Source organism: Rhinoderma darwinii, chromosome 13, assembly GCF_050947455.1.
Source record: "Rhinoderma darwinii isolate aRhiDar2 chromosome 13, aRhiDar2.hap1, whole genome shotgun sequence".
In the NCBI taxonomy this organism is placed as follows: domain Eukaryota; kingdom Metazoa; phylum Chordata; class Amphibia; order Anura; family Rhinodermatidae; genus Rhinoderma; species Rhinoderma darwinii.
Genome location: NC_134699.1, coordinates 49,931,697 through 49,956,336, shown reverse-complemented (window position 1 = coordinate 49,956,336; position 24,640 = coordinate 49,931,697). Strand labels below are relative to the sequence as shown.

The following is a 24,640-nucleotide window of genomic DNA, read 5'->3' as shown; positions in this document are numbered from 1 at the left end:
CTGAAGGCCCTATTAGACCGGCCGATAATCGGCCGGTGCAGCGAGCGCCGATCAACAAGACATCGTTGATCGGCGCTCGCTTGCTCCTGTCACACGGAGCTATGGATGGGGACGAGCAGTCGGTACTCTGATCGCTCGTCCCCATACATTATTATCATGTCGGCAGCGCGTCTCCGTTTACACAGGGAGATGTGCTGCCGACAACGATAATATTTCACTTTTTTAAAACGATACGATCAGCAGATGATCGAGCGTTGCTCATCCATCTGCTGATCTCTGCCCTGTTTACACAGGGCAATTATAAGGCGTTCTACAAACCCCCTCAAGTCCTAATCTCTATTCTTTATCCCTAACCCAGCTCCAACATGTTTTGCCAGTATTTTGACTGACTCATCAGAAAGCAAACTGATATAGTAACAGGATACAATTAGTATTGGCAGAAGCCACGCCAAATCGGCGTCTCGGCCGTTAAATAACCTAATCCACGCCCACTCCACGTCCACAACCCCTCCTTTTCCAAGAATCAGAAGCAAGGTAGACGCGTCTTAAGTTCTGACATTGCCTTATTTCTTTTGACAGGGGGCGGATCTTCAGTGGTAAAGTCATGTCGCTATGGGAACTCCGCACCGCATCCCTTCGCTAAAGTAAGCGCTAAGCAGGCTATCAGATAACTGGGACAAAGCACACGTGTAACAGGGGTTTGTAGACTTTTTATATCCACTGTACATGCCGGAAGCAGATGGTTCCGGCCACGGAATAGCAGTACTGCAGCTCTGCTCCTATTCAAGTGAACATGAGCAGACCGGCAGCACGACCGCTATGGAATGTACGGAGCCAACTGTTTCCGGCTCCTTACATAGCATTATGTTTTATAACATCCGATGCCCGCAGGCCACCAGAGAGGCTGATCGGTGCGATGATATACTGATGACCTATCCGGTGGATAGGTCATCAGTTGTCAGAAGGTGGAAAACCCCATTAAAGTGGTCCCTCATCCTACATCGAAACTCACGTTTTGTTTTTTCTACATAGTCTAAAGGACAACCACATTTTGCAAGATACACGACTCCTTTGGATTTACAATTAATGAAGTCCCTAATCTCAAAATGTTCCCCAATAAATCTAATTCACAGATCATAATTTTATCTGTTAACATAGTAAGCACTATATTGGGCCAGTACGATTATTACATATTTATTAATACAGATAACTTTTGTTTGGCTGGTTTAATATCCAAATAGGAAATATAGACAGTTTTATTAAATACATACAAATGGAGAAAATATAATGTAAAATAGAAATATAACAACTCCTTATGCACCATTCTGGTAGGAACAGTATATTAAGATACAAGCAGAGCCAGGAAATGCAGAGTGCCGTGTATGGGGAGTACAGTACAAGTAAGTGGACTTCAGTGAAACTCCACCAGCTGGGCAATAGGTGGCGCAAGGACCATCAGCTCATTATAATTGTTCAGAAACAGGAGGAGACGTGACATATACGTGTCCTCGTGGTAGGGCAGATTGTGATCACGCACATATTTGGACACCAAAGGCTTCACCTGCAGGAATGTAATGAGCAAATACCCATTAAGAGTTAATGATATAAACACATGCAGAATTTAACATTATTGAATATCTTAATAGATTATTATAGGAATCCCAGCACTGCTTATCTAATATGGAGCTCTGAACTCATTCTGCACCGGCGCCTTTATAAAGATTCCAGCGAGCAAACTGCAGAGGGAGTAGACAAAGATTTTTACTATAATCTTGTGCAGTATGCAATTCATCTTTGCAAAGAATGGTGTGCATTCGGACCCATGTCTTAAAAGGGGTATTCCGGTTACAACAAGTTACCCCCTATCCTCAGGGTAAGGGGTAACTTGCTGATCGGTGGGTGTCGGACAGCTTGGACCCCCACCGTTTACGAGAACTGGTACACCGAAGTTGCCCGAACCCCTCGTTTGCGCACTGCCGCTCCATTCATTCTCTATGGGAGTGCCAGAGATAGCTGAGTGCAGTGTTCAGCTTTTTCCGGCGCTGCCATTGAAAATGAATGAAGCGGCAGTGTGCATGAGCGACCTGCCGCTCAGTTCATACTTGGGGTTAGGGCAACTTCGGGCTCCCCATTCTTGTAAACGGTGGGGTTCCGAGCTGTCGGACACCCACCGATCAGCAAGTTACCCCATACCCTACGGAGAAGGGGGTAACTTATTGTAACCGTAATATACCTTTAAGGACGATTTTAGAATTAAAGAGATCTGTCAGCGGTTTTGAGCCCTTAATACTACTGAGGGAGCTATATGGAGGATGGAAAGGGCAGTGTAATGATAATGAACGTTTAACGCCCCCAGCGCCGGGGTCACAAATGCCACTCTCTGCTCCGAGTGATGGCCCTAGCGTCAAATCAGGAGACCGGTAGAGCCGTAACTCCAGGCAGAGGGGTGGTGGCCAGCAGCGTTCATGGAGGAGAGCCTGGAATACTGGAAAATCAAGGGGCAGCATCCGTGTAACATGTGATCGCGGTGCTGGGGCCATAAAATATCAATAGACTCCGCACGTAAGGTAAATGCTGCGGATTTTCTGCAACAGATTTAATTGCGGAAAATCCGCAGCGTATTACAGTAGCTGCAAAGTGCACGAGATTTGAATAAATCTCATCCACGCGCTGCGTAAAAATACAGATGAAAAAACGTTTCCTGTTGTGGGTTTTCCCCATTAAATTCAATAGGGAAGTAAGACCCGCAACAAAAATCAGACGTTACAATTTTTGCCAAAGAAAAGCTGCGAATCAGAAGAAAAAAGTCTATGCTTACCCTGATCTCTATGCCTCTGTGTCCAGCCCGTCACCTTGGCTACGGGTAAGTATAGACTTTTTTTTTTTTTTTACGTGCTGTTTTCCACAGCAGACATTCCGGTCGAAAAACTGCAACACAATTTGGTGTTTTTTTTCCCTCTGGAACTCCATGCGGGGGCCGGGGCAGATACGCTGTTTACCTTTACGCAGCATATCTGCCCTGTGTGAACATGGTGTGACCGTCAATCACAGCCATAGTTTCACTGGTGATCGTGCGGGCACCGGTGTTGTGTCCGTGTGATCACCATGATGTACATGTATAGCAACGTGATGGAATTGCCTTCTGCTGATGATGTACATGCACTTCATAATGTCTTAATTGGTTAAACAATAAACCTGGATTACAGGGCATTGCTTAAATACAATATAAAATGTACACGATACATCAATTATATTTAAATTCTATTAGGGCACATTACTAAGGTAAACTTTCATTAATCTGGCACTTGATAATCTGAAAATCCTGCCAATCCGACATGTGACAAAAATATCCCCATATCGGATTAGCATGGACAGGGCCTTCGTCAGCATGTGGTGAACCCGGGAAAGCGCCGGGGGCCTACTGCTCTTGCAGGGGACCACTTGGCCCCTGGGTGCTTTACAATGTCCCACTTTACATGGCGGCGGCGTACTGAATCACTGGAGGACCGGAGGATTCTCCGGTGGGCCCAGGCGCTGAACTGCATCGGTTTATGCAGAGCACAGAGACATTGGCTCTGTGACCCGCAGCTCACAGAAAAAAGGGACATCAGCATCCTGGCGCAGGTGATGTAATCACGTCACCGTAACGTGATTACGTCACTGCGCCAGGTCACAGAAAGGAGACACAGATGGGGGTGACAGAACCCATAAGCTCGTCGTGGGAAAGGATAAGGTGAGTTTAAAAAAAAAAAAATGATTGGTGCAAAGGGGGCCTAACTTCCATAAGGGGGAACAAACTGGAGGCCTTACTTCTGTATGGGGGCATAAAGGGGGCCTAACTTCTATATGGGGCACAAACTGGGGCCTAACTTCTATATGGGGCAGAAACTGGGGACCTAACTTCTATATGGGGCATAAAGGGGGCCTAACTTCTATATGGGGGCAGATTAAGGGGGCTTAACTTCTCTATTGGGGCACAAAGGGGGCCTTACTAGTATATGGTGGCACAAAGGGAGCCTAACTAATACATAGGGCATATTGGGGGCCTAACTTTTTTTTAATATTCAGTGTCTAGTTTCTGCTATTTTACTGCCGCCACCGCCCACATAAACCTGGAGCCCGTCCTGAGCATGAACTTCCTTCGACTGTCTAAGAGGATCTATATTGGAGTCCACAGTTAATGTTGAAGTCATTCAAGAAGGCGAGAGATGAAATATATAGATACAGTATACACAATGGTTCCGAAACTTTGATATAAAAGTTGATCAGAATTTTACAGAAGTTTTCTGGATTGCCAACCCAATTGTTATAAATTCCCCATATTATGTAGGTACATCTATGAATTATGGGTCTACTCTATCTCTGTACGCATTGTATTATAAACAGAAAGTGTGGCCTATTTCATGGAAGATGTCTGACCTTAAGACACATGTGGTCTGAGAGATGTGGGAAAAGATGATGTTCCATGTGACAGCTGATAATGGAGTGTCCAAATGCCCAGTCCAGGACAGGGTGTCGGGGCAGGTTAAGCACTGCGTTAGTCATGAGCTGGAGGCGACGTGGGCGGTTTGATGGGGAAAACATTGGGAGGCCAATGTGCTGGGTGGAGACAAAATTAAATAATTGGTTTAGAGGCAGAAAAAACCCCACAAATAATATGAACTTATTTGGATCTTATTTAGCTTAAATAGCCCCCACCTATTATTTATATGTGAAGTCAATCAGTAGTCTCATAGCATCGTGACTATGGTTAAATGTATCTTTTATTGGAAGAGTATTGATGTCATGTCAATCTATAAACGGCCTTCATACAGGTCACTAGGGCTGTATACAGAGAAAAAAATAAATGTGACACCCCCCCCCATATAACTGAGCCAGTAATGAAGAAATAGGCTACATTCACACGACAGTTAAAAAACGGCCGTGAGACAGTCGTTTTTTTAACGGCTTTCACGCGGCCGTTTTCCGAACAATGAAGTTCTATGGGTGTATTCACATGGGCGTTTTTTTAATGCCCCGTGAATACTAGCTTTCAAAAAATAGGACATGTCCTACTTTTGACTGTTTTCACAGCCCCGCGGCTCCCATAGAAGGCAATGGATCAGTTTTTAACAGCCAATTTTCAGGAATCAATCCTTGTAACGGCCGGTAAAAACTGACCATGGCCGAGGACTCCACAGACACATTGCTACTTTGAGTGCTGAGCCCAGGGAAACTCTTGACATTACTGTTCACATATGGAGAGTGATGTCGGGCTTTCAACTATGGAGTCCCCGGCCAGAGCATCGCAAGACCTCTGGCCAGAGACTTCTTTCTTGGGAAAGCCCTTGACGTCACTGTCCATATATGCTATCTCCAAGGGGGGGGGGCTATCTACAGGGGTGTTGGTGCTATCTACAGGGGGGATGTTGCTATCTACAAGGGGGTGCTATCTAAGGGGGCACTGTGGCACTATCTACAGGGAACACTGTGGTGCTATCTACAGGGTGAGCCATTTATATGGATACACCTAAATAAAATGGGAATGGTTGGTGATTATTAACTTCCTGTTTGTGGCACATTAGTATATGGGAGGGGGGAAACTTTTCTTGCTGGGTGTTGACCATGGCGGCCATTTTGAAGTCGGCCATTTTGTATCCAACTTTAGTTTTTTCAATGGGAAGAGGGTCATGTGACACATCAAACTTATTGATAATTTCACAAGAAAAACAATGGTGTGCTTGGTTTTAACGTTACTTTATTCTTTCATGAGTTATTTACAAGTTTCTGACCACTTATAAAATGTGTTCAAAGTGCTGCCCATTGTGTTGGATTGTCAATGCAACCCTCTTCTCCCACTCTTCACACACTGATCGCAGCACCGCAGAAGAAATGCTAGCACAGGCTTCCAGTATCCGTAGTTTCAGTTGCTGCACATCTCGTATCTTCACAGCATAGACAATTGCCTTCAGATGACCCCAAAGATAAAAGTCTAAGGGGGTCAGATCGGGAGGCATTTCTTCTGCGGTGTTGCTATCAGTGTGTGAAGAGTGGGAGAAGAGGGTTGCATTGACAATCCAACACAATGGGCAGCACTTTGAACACATTTTATAAGTGGTCAAACAGGAAGTTAATATCACCAACCATTCCCATTTTATTTAGGTGTATCCATATAAATGGCCCACCCTGTACATGGACACTATGGTACTATGGGCTCTGGCACTTTATATGTGGGCACTGTGACACTGAGGGCACTGGCACTTTGTATGCGGGCACTATGTATTTTTAGATGTGGGCACTGTGGTACTATGTGGGCACTGTGGCACTATTTACAGTGGGCACTGTGGCCCTATGTGGGCACTGACACTGTGGGCACTATGTGGAAACTATCTACATGAGCACTGTGGTGTTTTCAGGTGGTTTGGACAGAAAAAAAAACCAAATTAAATCCATCAGTTTTTTAACGGCCATTAAAAACGGACAAACGGACTGGAAATGGATGAGAATTTGGAGACACTGATGCAATGAAAAACTGACAATTGATCAGTCTTTAATGGCCATTTTTTTCACTGTCGTGTGAATGTAGCCATAGAGCGTTGCTGCAAAATATATTACAGACTTACTGAGAATGGTTGTATTTGAACACAAACATTTATCAACTGGATGTAGACCTGAAAACCTCCTAATATATAAAAAAAGGATGTATAATAGAACAATACTATATGAGAATTCATGCACCCCTGCGGTCCATAACCAACACATACTGTATGTACACTGCCCATGCTTCTATATGGTTATATTACACTATAAGAAGAAAACGGTCTTGGTTGTAATTTCAGGTAATAAACTGATGATAAAATAAGGTGATAAAAGACTGCACAACTGTCTTCAAAACAACGTAAAAGGGTTATGAAGCAGAGTTGGAGGGTGTTCTTAAAGGGGTTTTCCCATAATCATTATCTATCACCTATCCACAGGATAGGTGATAAATATCTGATCGGTGGGGGTCCAACTGCTGGGGCCCCCACTGATCACGAGAACAGGCTTAACTTACCTAGGAATGGAGCAGTACTGCGCATGCTCTGCCACCGCTCCATTCATTTCCATGGGGCTGCCCCAAAGAAATGAGTGGAGCGGTGGTTGATTCCAATGGAGCTCCTAGGGACGGCAAGGTAAGTCCATTTTCGTGATCGGTGGGGGTCCCAGCGGTCAGACCCCCACCGATCAGATATTTATCACCTACCTGTGGATCAGTGATAAATAATGATTATGGGAAAACCCCTTTAAGAACACCCTCCAACTCTGCTTCAGAACTACAACATTGTGCAGAAAAACAAATGGATCCAGCCGCACCGGTATGCTATGTGTACAAGCCAACGGGATAAGACCACAATCCCAATGGTATATAAGACAAAAAATAGGCAGCACTCTGTTCAGGTAGAGGTGAAAAAAGAGGGTACTTTTATTGTCCCATAAACAGTGGCAACGTTTCAGCTCCTTCCAATGGAGCCTTTCTCAGGCTTGAGAAAGGCTCCAGTGGAAGGAGCTGAAACGTTGCCACTGTTTATGGGACAATAAAAGTACCCTCTTTTTTCACCTCTACCTGAACGGAGTGCTGCCTATTTTTTGTCTTATACAACATTGTGCAGAGAGATTATGTTTCAACCCCTTTCTTATGTACATTGTGTATGATCTACGCCTATAAATAACTAATAGCAATACAACAGCACATGAAAACAATCCAGTATGTTCTTTAGGCCTCATTTACACGAGCGTATTATACGCGCGTGCGACGCGCGTGCTTTTCACGCGTGTCGTACGCACCTATAATAGTCTATGGGGCTGTTTAGACGATGCGTGAATTTTGCGCTGCGTGAGTGCGTTGCGTAAAACTCACGACATGTTCTATATTCTTGCGTTTTTCACGCAACACGCACCCATTGACTTCAATGGGTGCGTGAAAACAACGCATGCCACACGGACGGTCCTGCGTTGCATGCGCGAAAATCACGCAAGAGCTGTCAAAAGGATGAATGTAAACAGAAAAGCACCACGTGCTTTTCTGGTTACAAACATCCAAACGGAGTGTCAAATTAGAGATGAGCGCACCGAACTTCACCGGGTTCGGCCGAACTCGTTTTGACCGAACCCGGCAAAAAATGTTCGGGTACGCGACGTCAGGAGACAGTCACTGCCCACGGTGCTCAAAGACTTAAACTGTTTCAGCACCATGGACAGTGACTTTCGATCACAATATACATATACGTGTAAAAAAAACCAGAAGTTCGGACTTACCGATAAGTCCCGGCTCCTTCCTCCAGTCCGACCTCCCGGGATGACAATTAAGGCCAAGTGACAGCTGCAGCCAATCACAGGCTGCAGCCAATCACAGGCTGCAGCGGTCTCATGGCCTGCCGCGTCATCCTGGGAGGTGGGGCCGGATGACAAGAGAGGGACGCGTCACCAAGGCAACGGCCGGGAGCCCGGACTGTGGGAAGCAGGCAGTTCATGGTAAGTATGAACGTCTTTTTTTATTCACAGGTTGGTGTATATTGTGTTCGGCATTCACTGTCGAGGGTGCTGAAAGAGTTACTGCCGATCAGTTAGCTCTTTCAGCACCTTGGACAGTGACGGGCGTCGACTAGCCTCATCTCTATGATGGCGGCTGCGCGAAAATCACGCAGCCGCGCATCATACACGGATGACACACGGAGCTGCCAAGTGCCTTTTGCGCGCGCAAAACGCAGCGTTTTTTGCGCGCGCAAAACGCACACGCTCGTGTAAATGAGGCCTTACTCCAACACCTCCCAGTCCTCCAGGGGATAAACCTGCAGGAATGTAATAAGAAATTGCATATATAGCAATTCTCTAAGGCCTCCTTCACACACAGAATTTTGCTGGTGGTTTAAACTGCATAACAAAAACGATTCTAAAATTAGGAGGGTTGTTCTAAGATTAAATGTTATCCCCCTAACCACAGGGTAGGTGATAACATGCTGATCGGTGGGGGTCCGACTGCTGGAGACCCAACTGATCACGAGAACAGGGGTCCTGTTCCTCCAAATGAATGAAACTTCAGGTTGCGCATGCGCACTGCTGCTCCATTCACTGTCTATGGGACTGCCGGATATAGAAGAGCACTCCATTTAACCCTTTAATGACTGGCCTATTTTGGCTCCATGCAATTTTTTCATCATCGGATTCAAAGAGCTATAACCTCTAAATTTTTCCATTACCATAGCTGTATAGGGGTTTGGGTTTTTTGGGATAAGTTGTATTCTTAATGTCACTATTTTGAGGTACATGTAGTTTATTGATTAACTTTTACTAACTTTATTTTAGGGAGGAATGGAAAAAACAGCAGTACCGACATTACTTTTTGCGGTTTAAATTTACGCGGTTCACCGTGCGGAATAAATAACATGCTACCTTTATTCTATGGGTCAGTAAGATTATGGCAATACCACATATGTATCGTTTTTTTTATGTTTTACTAGTTTTGCACAATAAAAACACTTTTTAAAGAAAATAATCTGTTTTTGTATCGTCGCAATCCAAGAGCCATAAAGTTTTTAATTTGTAGCCATATGAGGACTTGTTTTCATTGGTACCATTTTGGCGTATATGAGACTTATTGATTAACTTTTATTAAATTTTTCGTGGAAGGGGGATGGAAAAAAAAAAGCAATTCTGTCATTGTATTTTGCATTTTTTTTATGGCGTTCACCATAGGACACCCATGTCGGGTTTAATCTGTAGCACCGTACAAAGCCAAATTTATAGGAATAAGGTCCCTTAGTAACCGCCGTGAAAAGGCGTATTAGCGGTCACTAAGGGGTTAACTGTTAGAGAGCTCCAATAATAACATGGACTTCTGTAAATAATTTAAACCCCCTACCTTTGCCCTGTGAATCTGTCAGTGACTACAGACTGCCGTTTATAGAAACCTATAGTCTGTGACTGGAACGTAGACTAGACACTATTGTAAAGCTTCCGGTAATAAAGAAAGGTGCAGGGAATTTTTCCGAATGCCATGCTGTTTTTTTACAAATCAACTGTTGCTACATTTAGTGATTCCACTCAGCAACAGTTAAAGGGGTTTTCCACTTTCTGACAACTGATGACCTATCCACTGGATAGGTCATCAGTATATGACTGGTGTGTGTCCGACCCCCGGACCCCGCACCGATCCACCACTCCGGCTCCCTCCGGAAGCAGATGGCTCCTGTCAAAGAATAGCAGCCGAGCTGCAGTATTGCAGATCTGCTCCTATTCAAGTGAATAGGAGCAGAGCTGCAGTTCCGCCGAACAGCCGCTATACAGTGGTCGGAGCCATCTGCTTCCGGCTCCAACTACTGCATACCGTACTAAACATCCGATGCACGGAAGCAGCCGGAGTTGCGGATCAGTGCGGGGTCTGGATGTCGGACACGCACCGATCATATACTGATGACCCCTTGAAAGAGCTATTTGCGAAACGCGCGTCGGGGGCGCTACCTCCCTTCCTGGGTCACATAACAATGTCACGTAGCATGGGTAAGTGTACTACCTTGTTGGGTCTTACTTGTACTTGTCACTTCAACTACTTTTAAACTCTTACTATGAGTTTCTCATTCTCACTTTCTCCTGACTTGTACCTATTTGAGTGGATACATCTCTAATCCGGGTAGTGTAACTATGTGATTTCTCATGCTATATACACACTCTCTGTACATGTTTTTGACAATGTGCATGTAAAACGTTGATCCAGATATAGACTTGTCTATTTTTCTACCATAAAGAAATGTTCTACTTTTTCTAAAATTGATAGTAATGGACTCCTTTTTTTCTCTAGTATATACTTATGAATAGGTCATCAGTTTTCATAAAGTGGACAACCCCTTTAACCAGATTTTTTAAAGCGTGTACATTCGGTAAGAACAGAAGTGTCTTGTATTACACAGACATCCTGAACTTCTAGGCAGCAACACTCAAAGACCATTTCTAAAACTAGTTATCTTAGGGATTAATACTTTTTTTGGTTGGCCTAAGGGTTGTTATTATTGAATATTGCTTGATGTGAAACCCTAGGGATTAATTAATCGCTTTTTAATGAATGTGCTATGGGAGTAAACGGAAAAAAAATAAAATAATCCTGGTGGTCTAGAGTAGTAAAGGGTTTAATGCCAATTTCTCTGGTGGTCTAGGGTGTTGAAGGGGTTAATACTAACATTCCTGGTAGTCTAGGGTATTAAAGGGGTTTTTCACGATCGGACAACAGATGACTTATCCACCAGATAGGTCATCAGTATATGTTCAGTGCGGGTCCGACACCCGGACCCCGCAGCAATCAGCCGCTCTGGCTGCAATTGGGCACCGGATGTTTTGAACGGTATGCAGCAGTTGGAGCCGGAAGCAGATGGCTCTAACCACTGCATAGTGGTAGTTTTGCAGAACTAGAGCTCGGCCATTATTCCGTGACCGGAGCCATTTGCTTCCGGCATGGACGTCCGGTGCCTGAAGGCAGCAGGAGCAGCTGATTGGTGCGGGGTCCGGGTGTCGGACCCGCACTGATAATATACTGATGACCTATCTGGTGGATAGGTCATCAGTTGTTCGATTGTGGAGAACCCTTTAATGAGGTTAATGTCTGTATCTCTAATGGTCTAGGATAGTGAAGGCGTTCATCATTCCTGGTGTACAGTATACCATCTGAATATTACCTGAAATATATTGACATGTATAAATGGTATGGTTAACAGAGCTCTGGAGAGAAACATGCACCCAAGTGCTGATGAATATCCCAAGCCTGAGACATGTACAAGCAATAGGAAGTGACTCCACAAACCAAGAACGATACAGAAAAGAGTGCACAGTGCTGCGACGAACGGCATCTGAGTAACATATTCTGCAAATATAAAAAAGAAAAGAGTTTATAGTTCATCAATACAGAAAAGGGTTCTCTACAGTAAGGGTATGTTCACACGCAGTGACCAAAAACGTGCGAAAATATGGAGCGGTTTTCAGGCGAAAATACCTCCTGATTTTCAGAAGTTTTTGTAGCAAGTCGCGTTTTTTACAGCCGTTTTTGGAGCTGTTTTTCAATGGAGTCAATGAAAAACGCCTCCAAAAACGTCCTAAGAAGTGACATTACTTCTTTTTCGCGGGCGTCTTTTTATGCGCCGTATTTTGACAGCGACGCGTAAAATTGAGCCTCGTGGGAACAGAACACCGTGAAACCCATGGGCAGATGTTTGTAGGTGTATTAGGGGTGTTTTTTAGGCGTAATTTGAGGTGTAATACGCCCGAATTACGTCTGAAAACACTGCGTGTGAACAAACCCGAAGTCACTATAGAATCCACTACCATCAGAGGTCGTACTGGCAGATACAATGACAGAAATCAAAAAAGGGTTAGACATTTATATCGACTAATGGCACTGAGAGATATTATTAATAATTAGAGAGAATGGCGTTTAATTGATCTGGGTGCATTTTCAGATCCCTTAATGACCAAGGATTATTTTTTGTTTTTTTTAACAATATGTGGGCTTGTTTTTTGTGGGACAAGGTGTAGTTCTCATTGCTACTATTTTGATGTATTTGGGAACTATTGCTTAACTTTTATTTTATATTTTATAGGGCAGTTTAGATCGTTTAGATCGCAGCGATACCATATATGTGCATGTGTTGTTATTTTTTTACACTTTTACTAAATAAAACCACAGATTTATTTTATTTCTACCGTAATCTTTTTTTTTTCTCATAAACTTTATTTAACTGTTTTTCTTTTTTGTCCCACTAGGGGACTTCACAATGCGAGTATACCAAAGCATTATTGCCTGTCAGTGTAACCCTGTTCATACAGAGTTTCCTTCAGGAATTTTGAGGCAGATTTAGACCTACCTGCACTTTTGTTGCCGTGGTTTTGTGTCAGGGGGCAGGAAGTGAGTGACGACACAGCGTGATCTCTGGAGAACACGCTGTGTCTGCACTGCCAGAAGCTGGGCGTTCTGAAGAGAAGTGGATGATACTTCTATACACAACGCCCAGCTAGTAAAAGTAGTAAACACACCCCGATGTACGCACATAATACACGCCCACTTGGACTTTTACTTTAAACACGCCCACTTGGACTTTTGCACGCCTCATTTGCATAAATACAAAAATGGTCATAACTTGGCCAAAAATGCTCGTTTTTTAAAAATAAAAACGTTACTGTAATCTACATTGCAGCGCCGATCTGCTGCAATAGCAGATAGGGGTTGCAAAATCTGGTGACAGAGCCTCTTTAATATTGCGATTTCGATACCAATTCGATACTTTGCCAACAGTAATAAAAAAAAAAAGTTCTTCCATTTTCTGATGTGAGGCACGAGGTGTGATGATGAATTTAACCTCCATTAATAGTAATTAACCCCATCATGTTTCTCAGTTATATTGGGTTAATGTGTAAGGTACATGATGGGGTTAATTACTATTAATGTGAGGAACATGGAGGCTAAATTCATCGCACCTCGTGCCCCACAATAAGTGATAGAAAGCAGATTTTATTTTATTTTTTGACAGCGTACACATCATAAATTGTAAAAAAATTGTGGTGCAGGTTATTACGGCCGCGCCAATACCGAATATGTGTATTTTATGTATTGAGACTTATTTTAATGTTTATTGTAAAAAAGGCGTATGTGTATTTTTTTTAAATTTAACATTACTTTATGTTTTTACTTTATTTTTTAAACTTTAATGTACTGGCATATATCTATATGCTGATAGTAATGTACCGGTATATATATCTATATTACAGTACATTAGCCTGTGTACTGATAGTACACAGGCAGTTAGGACATACCTCAGTATGCCCTAACAACAGGAAATATGGTAGGACAGCCCTGGGGTCCTTCAATCGACCCTGGGCTGTCTGCCCATATATGGTATGTCCCTCAATCGTGTCACAGGAATTCCCTGTGACGCGATCCAAGGTGCATCCCCCCTTCTCATTTTACCATGAATGCTGCAGTCCGCTCAGTCAGGGGAATAGCGGCGGAGATGAGAGGTTTCTCTGACCTCCGCCGTTATAGAGAGGGGCTGCGGCGGTGTAATACAGTCATTGCTTCGCTCCTGACAGGATGTGCATGCGCGGTCAGCATGAGGAGATGCGGCCGGCGCTGCACTTATGAAGACAGAACCATGAGGGTGTTTTGCTGTGTGTCCGCCATGTTCTGCCTTCAGTGCAGGCAATCGTTAGTGCAGAACTGGCCGCATCGCATCATGCTGACGGTGCGCACTTGTCAGGACTCAGGAGCGGGGCGATGACTGTATTACACAGCTGCAGCCCCGCTCTCATACATTTATGTGTTACAATGCTAAGCTGTGCGGCCGCACAGCTAAGTATTGAAATACATGAAATAACGGTATCGAACCGTTTGGGGATGCAAAATATCGAAACAGTATCGAAGTTTTGATGCATCGTGTATCCCTATCATAGGAGATGTGGACTTTAACTGAGCAAAATTAGACTCAATAAGGGTACAACACTGGGTGGATACGCTGCGTAGAAGAGTAAACAACGTATCCGCCCTGGAGCTTGCAGGGAATTCCGGCTGAAAAACCGCACCAAATTATGGTGCAGTTTCTCAGGCGGAATGTATGCTGTGAAAAACAGCGGTTAAAAGAAACAAAAAGCTTATACTTACCCAATTTTCTGAGGATTTTTCCGCTTCGGGTGGCTGAAATTTGTTCATCTCTCCCTTACTGCTACTAGTGTAATACGCTGTGGATTTTACACAATGAAATCCTTTGCGGAAAATCTGCAGTGTTTACGTCCAGTGTGTTCCTACCCTAAAAGTAAAACATCTACTGTAGTGCTACATGATTCCCTATATAATGCTACAATATATAATGTTATTCTTTAACCCTTTAGAAACGCAATAAATCTTTGTTTTTTCATTTACATTTTTGTTGCTCCCCGCCTCGCCTCAATGTGAGTCTCATAGAAACGCATAGTGAAAGAGACTTCCGTTCCACACAGCAGACAATGTAGGAATCGGCCGGTCACAGTGCAGTCACGTGACATAATTGCGGCCGTCATAGTACAGCAACAAAGTGCCCGGTAAGAGGATGACCTGCCCTACCTTTTACCGGGTGTACTTCCCAAACAGGGGCCACAATAAAAAAAAAATTATCGATTGCTCGATTGTTTTTTGGTTTTAGTTTTTGTACAGTGTTCACATGCGGGAAAAACTACATGTTAACTTTATTCTGCGGGTTGAGACGATAGCAGCGCCATTTTATATTTTACTACTTTTACAAAGAAAAAAATATTTGTTAAAGAAAAATAGTTTAGTATCGCTATATTCTGAGAGAGATAAATAGATTTTTGCGGGGCGCGCTGTATTTTTTATTGGTACTATATTGGGGTAGTTTTTGATTACTTTTTATTCCATTTTTATCGGAAGCTAAGTTAGCCAAAATATAGCACTTCTGTGTTTTTTTTTGTTTTTTTACAGCGTTCACCTTGTGGTAAATAACGTTATATTAGAATAGTTCATACTTTTCCAGATGTAGCGATACCACTGGAAAAAATGGAAAAGTTTTTTTTTTTCAACTTTTAATATTTTTTTCGTACATTAAAAAACGCTTAATTGTTTTTTGTTTACTTTTTTTATTTTCCCCTTAGGGCACATGAACTAACGAATATTGGATCGCTTGCCCGATATACTACAATATTTCTGTATTGCAGTATATTGTGTTTTTTACAGGCTCATAATAGGAGCACAAACATGGCAGTCCTGGGAGCCCTCATTAGGACCTCAGGCTGTCATGACAACCATCGGCACCCCACGATTGCATCGTGGGGCTGCTGATGGGCATTCAAAGGGTCCCCCCTCTTTCTAATGGCTTAGATACCACCGTTATAGTGAGGTGTCGGCTATATTTTACAGCCGACACCCACTGAGTATGGAGTGGGCTCATTCTCTGAACCCATTCCATACTCCCTCTTGGCGACTGTCATGCACAGTTACGTGACCTTTCGCCAAGGAGTTAAATATTCTCTATATTAATGGATTCCGCAGGATTTACTGGTTCATAGCTGTAGGTCCACCATTTTAGAACATACATCTGCTAGTACAGAAGTGGTCACAGGACGTTTTGTCTGCTTTACTTTGCATCCATGATACATAGGTCTGGATTACCACCCACTAAGGCTGTGTTCACATCTGCGATGGAGGCTCTATTATTTTACTGTTTTTCTTACGGTAAGGCAAGGTGCTTGGCTTGTTCATATCTAAATTTGGGTGCTGGGAGGGATGGCCCGGACGCCATTTTAAAAGGCTGCATTTAACGTTTTGTAATGGTGGTGGTGGGCACATAAGCGTACGTGCGCCATCACACCTGTGGGTGGTGCTCAGAGTATGAAATAGTGGTGAGCCCACCAAGAAATGTTCAGTGTTGGGAGGAAGTTGCCGTGACTTGAGCTCTGCGTACGGTTGTGGTCAAGAAGAGGTGTCGCTGCAAGAGGGAAAGGCGTAAAAGCTGCGGTGAAGGCGGAAGGAGTAGGAGAGACCATATGCTTTGGAGATGGAACTCAGGAGCATGAGTGGACTGCTGAGGACGACCTTTTTAGTATCATATGTTGGGTCTGTGTGTAAAGCCCCACTGTATGGGTAGCTGGGCTGGACGGGAAGGGTAAGTAGACCTAAGCCAGTCAGTGAGAGGTATACAGCAATGGCAATCAGCAGTACAAGACTAAGGGAAGAGCTAGTCCATGTGGAGGCCTAAAGGGCCTGCCTGCAGTGCAGCCAGCAACCACCACAAAAAGGGGCACCAGGCTTGAAGTACGCAGTAGCAACCACCATCTTAAGGCCTTCTAGGAGCAAGAAGATAGCCCTTGTATGAAGGAGGGGTGCCCTTGAGCCAGTGTCTGCCGGTGACATCAGAACAAGCCAGCCATGTTGCCTGCCAGGTACCGTAACTAAGTCTGTGCTTCTCATCAGTGAGAAAATCGTACATATTGAAACTAATTTTGTGCCTCCCAGAACAGGAAGAAGTGTATATAATTTTGTGGCTGTGTGAACCATCAGCGTCGGCAAAAGAACTGTATATAATTTTAAGGGCAAAGTAAAGTTTATTCAAGTTTTGCACTATAACGTCCTGCTTCACATCTGTGATAAGGTTTTCTTTTCTTCTGTTTCATCATAGGAACAGAAGAACCGAAAAACGGAAGCACCGGAGCCATTGCATGACAAACACTAATGGCGCCAGACGGAACCCATTGACTTTAATGGGTTCCGTCGGGTTTCCATCAGGGCATTTATCAGGTTTCTATCGTATTTTATCAGGGTATCCATCATTTTTTACTGGATATGCGATAGAGGCTCCTAATGAAGCCTCTGACGCAGATGTGAACACAGCCTTAGATGTATACGAATCAGTAGTGAGTGGTTCAACTATTAAAAAGTTTATGCCAAGACATGTATACCGCATCCATGGAATATGCCATAAATGTATGATAGATGCAGGCCTCAGCTCTTTGACCCACTCCTATCTCCAGCACAGAGTCCCTCGATCACCGTACCGCCAGGTGAGGAAGCCGATTGTAGTCACAACTTAGCTTTTCCCGGGTTGTATGCTAAACTTAGGATAAAAACGTGATATGAATGGGGCCTAAGCCTCACCCCTTAGCCGTTTACCAGCCGAAAAAGGAACAAATCAGAAGGAGACTAAACCCTGTGTTCTCTGCAGAATTTCTTTAAGATTGATTGTTTCAGGAACATGTAGAAGATCCTGCACATTGACAAACAGTGGGGGCAAATATATCTCCTGTTGACTTTTATAATTTATTTCTAGGTTCTTTTAGATCCCCTGCAGTCTAATGATAATCAGATGACTCTGTTCATACTGCCCCAGGATACAAAGCAGGAAGCATCAGCCTCTTGTGTCTGCTATAGTGTCCAGAGTGAAAACTGGAATATTTCAAGATTATTTTTTTTTATGTGGATAGTAACAGTAACATAAAAAACAAATCTTTATAGTAAAAACTGGATTTAAATAATCCCATTTCTGATGATAGATTCTCTTTAAAAAGGTCAATTATAAAGTTTGTGATTCACTAACAGATATGAAGAGGAAATTGATACTTACTAATTCCAATAAGTACTGTGATGATAGGCAGCGCCAGTGGTGCCACAAACATATAGATGCCACAGCTGAGGTACGGAACTTTCCAGATACTGGAATCCCCTAGACCAATAACGTTAGTGTAGCCATGATGTATTTTCACATGTCCTTCTTCTCCACTTTGAACTGGTACGCACGAACAAACCTAAAATACATTTAAGTGTAAGTTTGTATATATATATATATATATATATATATATACATACATACATACATACATACATACATACACACACACACACACACACACACACACACACACACACACACACACACACACGCACTTGTGTGAAAACGTTTAGTACTAGGTGGATAACATGCATTTCTGCCCAAATTGACCTCTTAAATCCTCAGGAACCTTGGAAAGGCTATATAAAGAGGCTATTAGAGCTCAGCTTTCATTTCTTAACCCCTTGCCGACATTTGATGTAGGGCTTATTCAGACGAACAAGTGTAAACTCAGACGTGAAAAACTGCAGTTTTTTACGTCCGAGTCGCACCCGCTATCACGAATCCCTCATAGACTTGAGTCTATTGAGGGATCCATGAAAACAGACAAAAATAGGACGTCCTATTTTTTCCCGGGCCCTACACACGGTCCGTTAAAACAATGGCCGTGTGAACAGCTCCATAGAAATACATGCAGCCGTGTGACTATATTTACGATAATCTGAATAAGCCCGTAGGGTTATGTCATAGCCGGAAAGGGGTAATATGGGGCTCTATACTCAGCGGGTGCCACGTAGTGATACATTCTGTACTGCAAATAAAATTGGACGTCACATCCCAAGCCTAGGGCGGCAACCAGTGTCGACGCAAACCATCAGAATGCGTTTGCACGACATTGGCCTACGAGTCAGACATCCAGCTACAGTTGTTCCATTGACCACACGACACTGCTCTCAAAGGCTATCATGGTGCACAGCAAGACGGCAATGGAGGCTAGAATGGAGGTATATCCTCTTCAGCGATGAGTCCCACTTTTTTCCCGGACGTAATGATAGTCGGAGATTGGTCTGGAGACCACGTGGGCAACGCCATGTAGAGGCCTTCACAAAGGAACGTCACACTGGTCCTACTCCCGGATTATGGTGTGGGGTGGCATAATGTACAGTAGCCGGACTCTTCTAGTCTTTATTTCAGGTACAGTAACAGCTCAACGTTACATTGATTTGGTCGTGGAACCAGTGGTACGGCCATTTCTCCAAAGTGTCCCAGAAGCCGTTTTTTAACAGGACAACGCCAGGACGCATGTTGCTCGTGCTACTGTGATCAGCCTGCCTGTCCTAACTGTGCTACCATGACCTGCCGCGTCTCCGGACTTGTCTCCCATGAAGCACATCTGGGACATCATTGGTCGGCAATTGCAAAGGGAGCTGCCAGCAGCCAATCCTGATGATTTGCGTGCTCATGTGCATTCAGCGTGGCATAACATTCTTCAGACAACTATTAATAACCTCATTGATAGCATGCCAAGGCGTGTAAGTGCCTGTATTTCTGCACGTGGCGCTCACACTTGATACGGAAAAAATCAAGATGTTTGGAATATTTTGTTTCTAATTATTTATCACTTGCATATCATTAACATGTCTATCGATTCTGTGATTTCCACAATTTCAAAACTTTTCCGTCTTGGTGTTGCAATTTCAATGTTGAGGAATGTTGTGTATTCAAACTTGTCACTCAAACAATATCACACACAATTGCAGATTTTTTTTGGTGTCATATCTAACCACTCTCTGTACCTCAATGAAGAATGTGGCCCAAAACTTGCCCAAGGTGCGGGATTGGCACAGTGAGCGGTGACTCGCCATATGACTCCCTTTAGTTGTTAGAACACTATGGGCCAGTCCGAGGAAAGTGATGCCCAGTGCACACAAGAAGAGGCTTTGGGATCTCAGGCACAGGAAACCTACAAAAGAAATATGACCACGTAACAGTCCAAAAGTACAAGGGCAGCTAAACATGTTTGCATCCCAGAAAATAAAAACGATAAGAAAGATGATACAATATAAAAGTAATACTAAATGGAAAGCCAGCTGCTAATAAAAGAAAAGCAACTTCTAGGTCACATATATGAATATAAAAGTTTCTAAGCACTGGAGACATACAAGATAATGTTGTGGTCATGGCACAGTCATAATTTTCTTGTCTTCTTATTCAGAATCCCATAGAGGAACAATACATCCAGCCCTCCAAAGCCTTAATTTCATAAAATAATTTTCCATAGGCGTAAATATCTTTCTAGAGTGCATTAGTATTACAGGTTTTTTGTTTTTTTTACTAGATTACTATAGATGGGTCATTGATCCAGGGATTGATTCAGATTGCCATATTTGAGTCGGAAGAAATTTTCACCTAAGATAAGGAAAATTGGCTTTTGCCTCATGGGGGTTTTGCCTTCCTCTGGATTAACATAGCAGGAGAATAGGCTGAATTGGATGGACATATGCCTTTTTTTCGGGCTTACAAACTATTTTAGTTTAGATGGGTTGTCTGGTTTAGAAAAAAACATTTACATATAAATTTTAAGAGTCTTTGGTCTTAGACCTTCATCTAGCCAGAGCAGAAAGTGGTTACAAAAAGTGCCTACCTCTCTGGAGGACCCAGCACATCTATGCATTACATGGACAGGCCACTGAGTTCAATGAGCACCATGTAATGCTTCATTTATCCTGTGGTAGCAGTGCAGGCGAATTAGACATTTGCTGCCAGATTCTCCCAAAGATTTGAGCTGATCGCTGTGGGTGTCAGCAGTGGGAAAACCTGTGACAACAGTTTATATTGAGCTGCTCTGTTTGATCTATTTTCCATCATGATTTCTTAACATATTTTGACGACACTAGAGTCTGTTTCAGTCCCAGTATAATAAAGATGTTTTCCAATAACGAACCATTCCTTTTTATCTATGCAATGTTTAAAAAGTAAGCTTTGTAATATACTTAACTTAAAAGGCTTGTCCAGTTTAGAAAACACATTTTTATATACCCTATGAGGAAATTCCGAGTTAATAGACAGGGGGGGGGGGGGGGTCATCTATTCAGGATCCTCATCTCTTTGCCAGAGTGAAGAATGGTTACAAAGAGTGTCTCTCGCTCTAGAGGACCTGTCCTGTCCTGTATTACACAGACAACCCATTGATTTGAAATGGAACTGCAGGGAAATTGAACTCCAAAACCCCCGCTGATCAGCACAATGAAGGGGCTGCAGTACCAGGCATATCTGCTCATGCGGACAAGCTGCTGTGCCTATGGAAACAATGAAGCGTAAAGGCCCTTTTACGTTCATAGAATGCTCCTTGCCAATAATTGCACAGGGCATCGATCAGCAGATGAACGAGCAAACGCTCAGTTATCAACGGATCGTATCGTTTTAAAAAAAGTAAAATATTATCGTTGTGGGCAGCACATCTCTCTGTATGAACATGGTGACGCGCTGCCAACATGATAATAATATACGGGGACGAGCGTCCCCATACTAGCACCTTGTAACAGGAGCAAGCGAGCGCCGATCATCGAGCTGTCTGGATGATCGGCGCTCATTGCAATGGCCAAAATTGGCTAGTGTAATAGGTCCTTAAGTGTTGCACAGAGGTGGTCACACCGATCAAACATTGATGCTCTATAGTCCTGGAGAATACCTTTGCAAGCTATCTTGACGTACGCTTTAAAAACACATAAAATAGATCACAAAGAGATTGAATTACTAACACAAATTCCTACCGTCCATAAACTTGAACATTAACGTTCAGACAGGGGGACTAACGACCTAAATAAGCATGACTGGCACGTGGCATAGCACTTTTCCATTGATACAATGAGCATTCCATTTTTTTTATTTCTAATTGGAACGCTTGTTGGATAGGGTCATACTTGAACAGATACTTCACACGATACGAACCATCGTTCCCAATGAAAATCATTGATGTTGTGGGAGATATTAAAGGGGTTACATGGATAGATAAAATTGATGGCCTATCCTCAGGGTAGGCCATCAATATCTGATTGGTGGTGGTCCGACTCTTGCCACTTCCAACAATAAGCTGTTTGAAGGGACCGCACCGCCTGTTCGAGTATTGCTTCGCCTTCATTACTTTTACTGCTCCATACTATAAAACACCGGCACGCTTGTAGCAGTGTTTCACAGTATTACAGCCTACTTCTATTCACTTGAAGCCCCTTCAAACAGCTACTCGGATCACCGCCGATCAGATATTGCTGGCCTATCTTGGTTTATCTTTCCAGATAACCCCATTTAAGCCTATGCATTGCCCCACATGTATTTTTCTTAGATGATGAGATAAAGTTTGAGGACCAATTCGTAGATTTTTTTTTTACAAATTTTGTATTCCTGTCCCTTTGTATACCAGTACCTGTGAGGGAACTGTTACTTACCGATAGGTATCATGCAGAATGCCAGTCCAATAATACTCCAATCTATTCCATGTCTCTCCCACCAGCTGCTGTTTTTCCATACCACCTGCACCATCTGAGAGAGTTCCCGCATCCTGCCACCTTCATCTTTGTCTGTATATTGAGATTTTGGCAAATTATCTTTCAGAGAGGCTGTGCCACAGTCTGGTGAGTGCTGTATGTCTCCCATTGTCCTATGAATCAGCAAGCATTCCTCCGAGTGATGGATCTCTGATTCTTTTACATTGGATGATTTAAGACACGGATCATAGACTTGGTTAGGGCTAAGTTTCTCCACCTCATCTTCCATTTTTTGTACTTTTAAGGCAAAAGCAACAAGCACCCGGACTGTAATAAGCAACTCCCAGTAATATATGCCACCTCAGCTAAGTTTACTGACAGGTGCGTGTTGCCAAGTGTTACTTGTTGGTCTTTCAAATTGCTTCAGGTAAAGTCTACTGGAAATAAAATATGAAAATTATATTAAGTCAAAAAGATGATGAGTAAGAATATAATATATTTCTATAACGTGAAACCTTTCCAGGAGGCCTCCTCTTTGTGAAGACTATACCTGACTTAGACCCGATTTTTCTGTCATGTATTATTCCTCTTCTTTGAGATATCCACCCCTCTCAAATTTTACTATGATTTTAGGTGGTTGTCTTATAGAGGTTTCATTATACATATCTACAGATATATAAAAAGGTTATGCCTAACATATAGTTTTTTTTTAACATAGGAGTCTATGGGCGACGGATGGTATCCGTCAGAGGCACCTGTCAGAGGTATGCTTTATGTTACATGTTTTTTTGATATCTCGCACCACACATCTGGGGATATGTCGAGTTTAGAGATAAGTTCAAGTGTTATTCCCAACTTATGCCATAAATCTCTGGGACCCAAATCACTGGTGAGGCGGCCACTGGCCCCTAAGTGGAGAGGGGGACGCGCATTGTTCGGCTGTTTCCGTGACTCGTTTTTTTACTGTTTGGCTGTGATGGATGCCACTGAAGAACATCCGCAGCCCATTGACTCCCATGTTAAAAAACTTAAGATGTAATACCAGCCCATGTAAAAATGTTGCATCAAACAGTGTCTAACATTTTTGTCACCCTTTGGAAGTCTGCGATGTGTGTGGTAATAATCAATACTAATACTAGCATTTTAGAGGATTCTGAAATGTAACATATTAATTCAAGGATCAGCAGCACATTTTCTATAATTATTGCTAGAAAGTATTGTCCTTAGAGGAAGATCACAGAACATACATTATAATTACAGATATAAAGAAGTCAAGAATACCAAAATAAAACAATGTTCTTACCTCCATAGACTATCTGAAGCCTTAATCCTCCTCAGGACCCTGAACTGTCAGTGAGGCTTCGTTTCTGTCATCCCGTCCTGTGTCATCCTCTCACCTGACAAGTAGGACAGGACCGTATAGTAGGGAGGGAACACTAGTATAAGTATTACGAAGACAATGAGTCACAGACCGTGTCAATTAGAAAATAGTTTATTCCAAGATTACATTTCACATAAGGTCAAAATAACAAGTGTGACATAAAAGGATAAGATGCATATTCATATAGTAATATATAGGAAATATTACGGACTCTATATATTGACATAATAAGGGAGATGGGCCTAAAACCCATATGAGAGAGCATTTCTTGACCAGACGCCCGAGCACGTCACGGACAGCTTTGACCTGCTTTCTATAGGTGCATTTTGTCATCCATAGATGACTGCTGCTGCAGGAATGCATTATAATGATGAGGTGTTTATGAAGCACAGCACATGTCCTGGTATCCAGACTCACTACATTGTAATGCATAACTGTAGAAATAAAGTGCCCAAGTGACGGATATATACTAGCAAACTATCATGTATCACTGGATTTAAAAAAAATAGCACCATACATATAGTGACATTACACACATATAGTGACATTACACACATATGGTGACATTACACACATCTATATGGTGACATTACACACATCTATATGGTGACATTACACACATCTATATGGTGACATTACACACATATAGTGACGTTACACATATCTATATGGTGACATTACACACATAG

The 24,640-nt window shown here is 42.9% G+C and overlaps 1 protein-coding gene across 1 annotated transcript; it reads right to left on the bottom strand.

Moving 5' to 3' along the window:
• Window positions 1-1,211: 1,211 nt before the first annotated feature.
• Window positions 1,212-22,859, bottom strand: FADS6 (fatty acid desaturase 6). The gene is made up of 6 exons (XM_075845631.1): window positions 22,532-22,859; window positions 19,883-20,049; window positions 18,102-18,282; window positions 11,682-11,866; window positions 4,420-4,599; window positions 1,212-1,561 (listed from the first exon to the last, which is right to left on the bottom strand). The coding sequence occupies exons 1-6, from the start codon at window positions 22,857-22,859 to the stop codon at window positions 1,412-1,414; spliced, it is 1,191 nt and encodes a 396-aa protein (XP_075701746.1). The 3' UTR covers window positions 1,212-1,411.
• Window positions 22,860-24,640: the final 1,781 nt, after the last annotated feature.

Coding starts and splice junctions, on each gene's coding strand:
- FADS6 (XM_075845631.1), bottom strand. CDS start 22,859: ATGGAAGATGAGGTGGAGAAACTTAGCCCTAACCAAGTCTATGATCCG. Junction 4,600..11,681: donor TACATGTCAATATATTTCAG/GTAATATTCAGA, acceptor GTCTCCACCCAG/CACATTGGCCTCCCAATGTT. Junction 1,562..4,419: donor CAGACCACATGTGTCTTAAG/GTCAGACATCTT, acceptor ACATTCCTGCAG/GTGAAGCCTTTGGTGTCCAA.